The sequence below is a fragment of the Leopardus geoffroyi genome, chromosome A3, assembly GCF_018350155.1.
Source record: "Leopardus geoffroyi isolate Oge1 chromosome A3, O.geoffroyi_Oge1_pat1.0, whole genome shotgun sequence".
NCBI lineage: Eukaryota > Metazoa > Chordata > Mammalia > Carnivora > Felidae > Leopardus > Leopardus geoffroyi.
Window position 1 is genome coordinate 10,430,391 of NC_059336.1, and position 9,166 is coordinate 10,439,556.

At 51.7% G+C, this 9,166-nt stretch overlaps 1 protein-coding gene across 3 annotated transcripts in view; it reads left to right on the forward strand.

The window, feature by feature from the left end:
• Positions 1–7,383, forward strand: part of ATP9A (ATPase phospholipid transporting 9A (putative)) — a 129,484-nt gene extending 122,101 nt beyond the window's left edge. For all 3 annotated transcript variants that reach the window (XM_045444212.1, XM_045444213.1, XM_045444214.1), the window contains exons 27-28: positions 1,571–1,774; positions 3,006–7,383. In XM_045444212.1, the coding sequence (XP_045300168.1) occupies positions 1,571–1,774; positions 3,006–3,142 (341 nt within the window). In that variant the 3' untranslated portion in view covers positions 3,143–7,383. The remainder of the gene's footprint in view (positions 1–1,570; positions 1,775–3,005) is intronic.
• Positions 7,384–9,166: the final 1,783 nt, after the last annotated feature.

A 9,166-nucleotide genomic window follows, 5' to 3' on the forward strand; every position in this document is an offset into this window, starting at 1 on the left:
ATTGTTGGCAGGAAGTTAAATTATCAGTGAAAAAAAAAAATCGGGGGGAGGATTTTTAAGAAGTACGTCAAAGTGTAATATACGCATTGATTTTTGCAGCCACCTTTTGTATGTAAAAGTTCATGAATCAGGAGCACTGAAGCCCCATTTCACCCCTTCATCCTGAACCCCTGGCACGATGGGCAGTCAGTCGCTTGAGGAGTTTTGGGGTTGAGCATCTCCTGGCCCTGCCTCTGTGTAATATTCTTGTGCTGTCGGATATTTGAGCTGTGTGTGAGCACCATCTATCTGCTTTTCTGCTGTGCTAGAAAAACACATATCCGTTCCCTCTCCCACTTTCCTTTCTCGCCTCCTTATAGGTACAGGATGCTCTGAGTGTCTCTGGGTTACCTCTGGCATTGTGTATGTGTGTGTGTGTGTGTGTGTGTGTGTGTGTGTGTGTTGTGGGCGTTAGGGCGTAGAACAACACATGACTTAAGATTGACCATCTTTTTTTTTTAATTTACATCCAAGTTAGTTAGCATCTAGTGCAATGATGATTTCAGGAGTAGATTCCAGGGGTTCATCCTCTACGTATAACACCCGGTGCTCATCCCAAGTGTCTTTCTTAGTGCCCCTCACCCATTTAGCCCATCCCCCACCCACAACCCCTCCAGCAACCCTCGGTTTGTTCTCTGTATTTAAGAACCTCTTATGGTTTGTCCCCCTCCCTGTTTTTATCTTATTTTTGCTTCCCTTCCCTTATGTTCATCTGTTTTGTATCTTAAATTCCACATACGAGTGAAATCATACGGTTTTTGTCTCTCTGTATTTCGCTTAGCATGATACCCTCCGGTTCCATCCACGTTGTTGCAAATGGCAAGATCGCCTCCTTTTTGACGGCCGAGTAATACTCCCCTGTATCTATACACCATCTTTTTAAGGGTGCACTTCGCGAGTGCTCAGTATGTGCACGCTTGTGAACTGCATTGCACATCTCTAGTATTACGCTGTTGTAAGGAAAGATCTCCAGAACTTTTTCATCTTGCAAAACAGAAACTCTGTCCCCACTCCCCCTTCCCCACCACAACCCCTGGGAACCAGCATTATCCTTTCTGTCTCCGTGAAAGGGACTAGTTTAGGTACCTCCTGGAAGCGGAATATGCCTTTTTGTGACTGCTTACCTTTGTTATTTTAAAGAGTGTATTTACGTTTAAATTTGTTTCTTGTCTCACCCACTCCAGATACTCTCTCCTGCCTCTCTTTTGTTTTTTTCCCCTTTCCACTTCTCCCCTTCCCTCCTTCCCTCTGTCTCTCCCTCTGTCTCTCTCTCTTTCTTCTCCCCGGCAATTATAGACTCCTTATGACGTAAGGTCCAAAGAGAAAATAGGAAATCAGGACGAGACACCTCTTTAAAGCCTCCATAAAGCACCCCTCATCAACCTCATTTAGCAAGTGCCATCTTTCATGTCTAAGTGGAAAATAAAGGAAAAGGAGCCCAGGCCGAGGGGGCTCTGGAGGGCAGCGGGAGGGGCGGCAGCTGCGGGCAGGCAGGGCTGTGCGGGGACACCGGCTCCGTCTGCCTTCGCAGGGAGCACCATCATGTACGGGGCCCTGCTGCTGTTCGAGTCCGAGTTCGTGCACATCGTGGCCATTTCCTTCACGTCGCTGATCCTCACGGAGCTGCTCATGGTGGCCCTGACCATCCAGACGTGGCACTGGCTCATGACCGTGGCCGAGCTGCTCAGTCTGGCCTGCTACATCGCCTCCCTGGTGTTCCTCCACGAGTTCATCGGTAAGACCCGCTCTGTGGCTGAAGCCGGGCAGTGAGGTCCAGGGGCCCCCTCCCCAGCGCTCATCCTGGGGTCTTTGTCCAGCTGGCCTTGGCACTCAGCTGCCCCCATTTTCTTACTGGTGTCCCCGTGGGGCAGATAGCACTGGTGGGCACAATGTCAATGGAGTGTTTCCTTTTAAAAACACGCTGCACTAAGTGACTTAGAAGGGGGTTCCGTTGAATTCGACAGAGAGCTGGTCGGTTTCTCGAGGGAGCTGGGCACAGTGCCGGGCTCTGGGGGGCGAATGCGATGTCGGACATCCAGGTTTTGTTCATGAATAAATGGTAAGTCCCGCAGGACTTGTCCTTATCGGTAGGTTAAGAAACTCCACCTTGCCCTGAAGGCGTCTCTGATCAGGTCTCATGTTCATCAGCAAACGCTCCATAAGGTTTTGGTCAGGGTGAAAGGAACATCCGGTTACTGAAGTCGTAGTTTCACCCTTGTCCTGAGAGTCTCTCAGAATGCGTTTTGTGAACACCTGCTGTGTGCTCAGTGGCTTGGGGGTGGCGAGCTCTGCCCTCAGGAAGCTGTCACGGGGCCGGCTGGGCAGACGCACGGGTGGGACAGTGGCCCGTGCCAGCCACACGCTCCCCATCTGTGCCCCAGAAGTGGTGTCCACTCCACTACTGAGGAAGGCTGCGGGCTGTGCTCTGCTCTCTCAGAACCCTCCAGAACGCGGGCTCACTGTCCTGCAGCGGAAGGGGGCGTCCGTCCCTCAGTGGAAGCCCCCTAGGCCACCCGGTTCCCGCTCTGCACCGCCCTCAGACCTGACCCGTCCTGGGCTTTGGTGACCATCCCGGAGGCGAGGGGAAAACATGTCTGGTGGCGGAGTGCCTTTCTGCTCTCGGGCGGCGGGGTTTGCAAAGAAAAGCGCCAGCTGTCAGATTCCAGATCAGAAACACCTGTAAGAATTGTTTCTGCCTGTAGTTTTCGTTTCCTGGTGTTGGAAGTGGCATTTCAGTGACTGTCAGTGAAGGCACAGGTCAGAGAGAAGAGGGAGTGGGGAGAATCCCAGCCCTGGAGACGGAGCCCAGGAAAGGGGCCGGTGCCAGGAGGCCATGTGTCAGTGAGGAGAGACAGCGCCCCCCCCCTCCCCCCGCCCAATAGCTATGCTGGCAGTTCCTGAGCTGCACAGGCCTTCTGGAACATTCCGCCCGCTCACCGCCGTCTTCCCTTTTGCTTGCATTGCAGATGTGTACTTCATCGCCACTTTGTCATTCTTGTGGAAGGTGTCCGTTATCACTCTGGTCAGCTGTCTCCCCCTGTATGTTCTCAAGTATCTGCGGAGACGGTTCTCCCCGCCCAGCTACTCGAAGCTCACCTCGTAGGCGTGCGCGGGCCGAGGGCACCGCGGCCTCTGCGCCCTCCCGGTGGACAGAGTTCAAGTTGCGTCTTTTTTAAGCGCCACCTGTGGATCTCGCGGCAATGGCTACCACGTGCCGTTTGGACGCAAAGCGGCTGAATGTGCAGAGTCCCGAGGCTGGTTCAACGGGGCAGGCTCCTGAGACGTGCCCGCGAGGGCCTGCTAGAGCCCCGGATGACTCGGCCTCAAGTGAATGTATATACGTGAAAGCTGGTGGCTCGGCTAACACATTTATACGTGGGTCACCGTGCAAGCTTCCGAGGACTGGGATTCTGGTGTCGTGTGATAGAAGTTTCTGTCCAGCTGCGGATTGTAGAAGGGTTTGTTTGTGTTTTTGTTTTAAACAGTCCTAATGTGTGTGTGCTCCCCGCGTCTTCTCGCTCTGAAAAAACTGGCTGCGGAGAAGCGTCAAGCTCGCGGTCTACAGGTTTGCGGGAAAAGGCCATGACTCTGGTCAAAAGTGACCCAGACGGTAATCGCACGGCCGAAGTGCTACCCACCCCGCCCGAGGCCGCTCTGCTTGCCGAAGCCACGCTGCCTTCCCAGAGCGACACAGAGCGGACCAGGGCAGAGCGAGCGAGCTGTAAATCCCCTCTCTTCTCCTGCGTCAGATTCAGCTTCGACAGCGCCCGAGTTAGCGCCACCTGCCTCCTCGTAAAAGAATTTCAAAGGTGTTACCCTGCTGCGTTCGGACCTGGTAACAATTACAAAGCCTGTGGCCATCTGAGGACACCCCTCAGACATTTTCAGCAGTTGTTTTAGCAGGAAAGGTGCCACCGAACGGCTCCTAAATGTGTCGACAGGGTGATAAGAGACTCGGCTAATTCTTTAGACAATGTAGCATATGCGGCTCAGGCCTCCTGAGTCCAGAGTGCAAGGTCAGGGCTGGGGGCTCTCGGCTTCCACAGAAATCTGTTTCCCATTAGGAGGATGAAATGGCCAAGGCAGAGGCATCATAACCATGCCCTTCGTCGGCGGCAGCTTCGAGCAGAGAGTCCCTGGGAGGAGGAGGCCCAGGCTGCCGGCTCTGGGGTCGGGGCTCCGTTCCGCTGCCTCTCGAGATCTCCAGGGGGAGCTTGCTGGAAGGCCGCCAGCGGTAGAGACCCCTCCCCCACCGGGATGGCGTACCCGCACGTGTGTTTCTTATAAAGCTGTGGCTTCTCTTTTCAGAGGAGGGAAGGGAGTTTTCAAGCGCTGGGCGTGGCGGGGCAAGGCATTCTTGGGTTTTCGAGTCACTTGGTGCCACATATGCGTGCCATCAGGGTTAAGTCGGCGGATCTTCCAGTGACTGTTTGCGATCTCGGATCCGTGGTTAATTCCTTCAGCCCTTCAGCATGACGCTTCTTGTGCGTGCTTCAGAGACGTGAGCTCCAGCCTGGCCGCCGCGCCCACGGCCCTACGCTCAGCCTGCGGCTGGGGGGTTGGGGGCGGGAGGAGCGGGCACCTCGGTTCCTGGCCTTGGGAGCACTCTCCATATGCTCATGTACTTATGTTGCCCTTTTAAACCCTTATAAAATGATACTAAGTTTCAGGCACTGGGTAAACTGGCTCTTGGCATTGCTTCTGTTTTAAGATTCTGCATTTTTGCAGTATTTCGGCCGTTCTGTTCCAGCCATCTCTGCCACACCGGAAGGATCTGTAGGGAATATAGGTCGCCGTGAATGAATGAATGGTTATTTAGGAATAGGACCTTTCAGCCGGAAAGATTGAGTGGGTCTGACTTCTGTCTGAGTGATGTTACATAGTCTCAAAGGTAGAGGAGGGAGCCTTGGGCTCAGGATTTCATACTTTGATCTGTCTCCTCAGAAGTCCGATTGTAAGTCTTAAGTTGTTCTGATCTGAGGTTGCAAACCCTGAACCTGGCCTTGTTCACAGACAGGTGATGGCTTCTGCAGGTAGGTCTTGCCAGAAGTGCTGTGAGGACATTTTGGACGTTCCCAGCAGATACAGGGAGACGGTCTCTTGCTTTGTTTTTTTTCCTCCTCAAGTCCCAAGTTCGATCCAGGTGTGTGAGCTGACTTTTGAAGTCAACGCCTGAGGTGCCACCTGACATCTCCCAGGAAGAGAGCTGCCGAAGAAGCCATGCCTGGAAGTGGAGGGGTGCTGGTCTGTGCCATTGCAGACCTTATTCTCTCGTCCCAGCTGCACTCCGGCGGAGGCAGTCGGGGGCCAGAGGGACCTAAACCCCAAGCGGAGCCCCGACCCCCCCGCTGTGGAGCCGCCCCATCAGCGGGCAGCCTGCTCCCTCCACCTGCCGGGGGTCGTCGGGTGTCTGGGGATGCATGTGCTTCTCAAACTCTGGAGCCCCAAAGGGCAGGAGCCTCAAGTCGGTTGAGCGTACAGGATCCTTACCTGCACCCGTCAGAGCAGTCCCGGCAGAGGACCTGTGTGCACGCGGATTATCTCAGTTGCAGGGGAAGATAAAACAGGAACCTCCTGAGTTTGTAGATCTTGGGCAGACGGATCCCGTTGACCTTTCTCTCGGTTTACCAATCTGGAAGGAATTTAGGAAGCACCACTGACCCCTGCCCCTCACCTTGGACCTCAGTGGGACCTAAGTCTCTGGCAGCCTATTTGATTTGAGGCCGGAGGCCCCACGGCACACAATCCGTGCTATTCAAACCTTTCTCCTCAAAGTAAAAATTAACCCCCCACCTCCACCCTCTGACACCACTAGGTATTCTGTCCTGGTTAGCACTTTTGTTATTTGATGATTATTTTTGTTCTGTCTTTTGGTGATGGTTGTACGTGCATGAGGATGATGGGATCCATTCGGTTTCTGCCCCCCCCCCCCTTCGTTCCTCTAAGAAAATGACCAGACAAGCGTCTCCATTTCAGTAATTTCTGAAGCCTGACAGTTTGGATCCTAATTTGGAGGGCGCACATGCTCACGTGTGTGTTGCCCGTGGTGCTAGGGGGGTCTGGTTGCACCATCTCTGGCTGCTTGGGGCAGCGGACTTTGCCACAGAGCGGAGGAGGGGCGTCCCTGGGGCCGTCTAGACATCGGAGCAAACCACCTTCGCAGCCACCTGGAGCCGGGAGACCGCGAGCTGGGATGTCTCCCTCCCACTGTTGGTGTCCCATCCAGGCCCCAGGCCAGCTTCCCTTCCTAAACCCTCTTGTGTGCAGTCGGCTTCGGTACCCGTGTCTGCTCCCCTCTGTGTGCTCTCTGCTGAAAGCTTAGGTCACACTGACAACTTCTGAATGTATTTTGAGTTCTGTGCTCATTGGGAACGGACACGATAATGCCTCTTCTCCTTTTCCAGATTTTTGCTTTTATACTTTGTTTTGTTTTTACTGGGGTGGGGATGGGAAAGCCCTCATGCCTTTATGGGGCAGCATTTTAAACCTTTGCCAAAATCGCCAGTGGGACCTACACATGCTTCTGCGCCATCCTGTTGAAGACAAACACCTCTCAGCTGTTTTTATCTTGAATCTTTTGTGTGTGTGTTTGTGTGTGTGTGTGTGTGTGACCTGAGTTTTTGATGAGATACTTGATTTGCATCAAAATCCCGTTACTTCCAGCTTTGTTGTCATCAAAAAACATAAAAGGAGCTTGTAAATATAACAGATTTTACTTCTCCCCCCTTCCTTTCATGTAAAACCTTTTGCCACGTACACTTATTGGAAAATATTTCCATTAGTGATGTTCATTTCATCTTGGGAAAATACGTCTTGTGTTTCGGAAGGGAACCGAGAGGCATTGCCACCGTGCGGGCAGCGTCCCCGAGACCTCGCGCTCCGCGGCGTCTGCTCATGCCATGGCGCTGTTCCTGCGGATCCGGCTTCTCCGTCACCGCGTGCTTGGGGGTGCCGTCTGTTAACGTCACTGGGCAACGTCAGTGGATACTGCGTTTGTGGGGGGGGGGTTGCTGGGGGGGGGACGCGGCATTAGCAAACAGAAGTGGTGGCCACTCTATGATTTTGTTGCAGGGGGGCTAGCTGTAAACTCATCTAGGAGTCGGCGGCCTCCTCATTAGTAGATTCGTCCGTGTGATGCACATTGCACATATCCACCAGGACAGCGTTCTTTCATTAGCGGGAAGCTCTGGTACAGGATGCTTTAATTTAGCAGGAACTCCCAGATGATTTAAATCCTCGATCCTGTGATGATACACATGTGATCCTGCGTGTTTCTGACCGGTTGTCCTTTCATTGTGTGCCAGCGTGGCTCATTGCTGCTGCCCAATAAAGCTTGTGTACTTTCTGCCTTTGGGGATCATTTTAATTTGTGCGGAAACAGGAATTCTGGTGTCAAAATGAAGGCTTGTTATGATAACGCTCCTATTTTGTGTGTATCTCATGGTACAAAAAGGGAAGAACTGTTTCCCCAGTTACTTGGATTTTGGCAAAAAAAAAAAAAAAAAAAAAAAAATCCCATCCCAAACCCGTGCATTATTTATTATTCTGTACCGTTGTCTATTCTAGACATGTCAGAATTTCAAAAGGTGACCGATATAAATAGGAAAAAGGAGAAAAGTATTCTATAGGATTCAGATTTATACACATGTAGTCCTTGATCTGTTTGGACACCTTTAAAAAAAAAATCAAATAATATAGGATTTAGGAATGCAGTCACCTAAGTTTCAGGGAGGAGAGGTTTCTAAGCTGTTGTATAGGAAGCAGAGGACATATTTTATTAATCTCACCCAGTGATTCTCAGCTGGAGGGCTTTTGTCCACCACGGGACTTGGGGCAGTGTCAGAGGCATTTTTGGTTGTCACAGTTGGGGTGGGGTGCTCAGGGGCCTGATGAGAGGCCAGCGATGCCGCAGGACAGCCCCCCACCACGTGGAGTCATTCGACCCCAAATGTCGAAGGTACTGCGGTTGAGAACCCCCGATACGACCTGCACACGTCCGCTTTATCACTGCGGTGTGAACGCCCGTGTCTCGGGAAACCAGCTGTGTACCAACGAGCCACACGTTTTAATTAGGAGCTATTTGTGGTGTGGGCTGCTGGTTTCCACATACTGGCTCCCGTTGAGAGGGTCACCCCCAGGGTATCGATCAGAGGGAGCGTTGCCAATGCGCTATGTCCCCATCAGTTGCGGCTCGTCCCAGCAAATCGGAGACGCATGCTCTCGGCTCTGGTGACCTGGGCTCAAGAGGGGCGAACGGTACTTTTCCTTAATCCCGTGGCCATCAAAGTGGTCTTTCCACCGCATTTGCCTGCTGTGAAATTCCATCCGGGTGTAGGCACCGCTCCATTCCCGCCGCTAGGGGGAGCTTGAGACTGAAAGACCTTTATGTTTCCTGTTTTCAACAACCAGGAAGGTCCAGTGAACCCAGCTGCTCTGTTCAAGACGCTGCTTTCATAGTTTCAGAATTTATTTCATGGCCAACGGCTCCGTTAAAAACAGACATTTCTTTTTATGTTGTTGACCAGACTATTTTGCTGGACTTAGCTTAAAACACACACACACACACACACACACACACACACTGGGGTTGGGTGGGGGAGGGACTGTGAGAGATGAATATTTATTTGATCTTGGATATTTGTATTTTTGAATATTTGGCCACTGGGAAGGCTTGCCCTACTCCTTATTCAGGCTAATAAGGTTTTGAGACGAAATGTACCAACGCCCCCAAGTACTTGAACTGTTTTTGTTATGAAACTTTTCAGGGTGACATGAAACCCTGCGGTATTTGTGAGGAGATCTATAAATGATGGATTTGCTCACCTCAAAATAGAACTGTAGTCGCTCCAAACTTTCCAGAAGTCGAGCACAGTAACAGAATTCATTCAGGACTTGCTAATTTCCTACTTGAAATGGGTTACATAATAGAACAGTCCCGCCTTCGTGCCTCTCAGAGCTACCCATGAAATGTATCATTAAAAGCTAGATGGTGAAATGTATCATTAAAAGCTAGAAATAGCTTTGCTAAACTCTGGGAAAAAGAGGAGTTTTATTTCTCCCCCCTGATACCTCCCCCCTTTTCTTCACCCAAACATTGCATAATGTTAAAAAAGTCAAATCTTTCCGT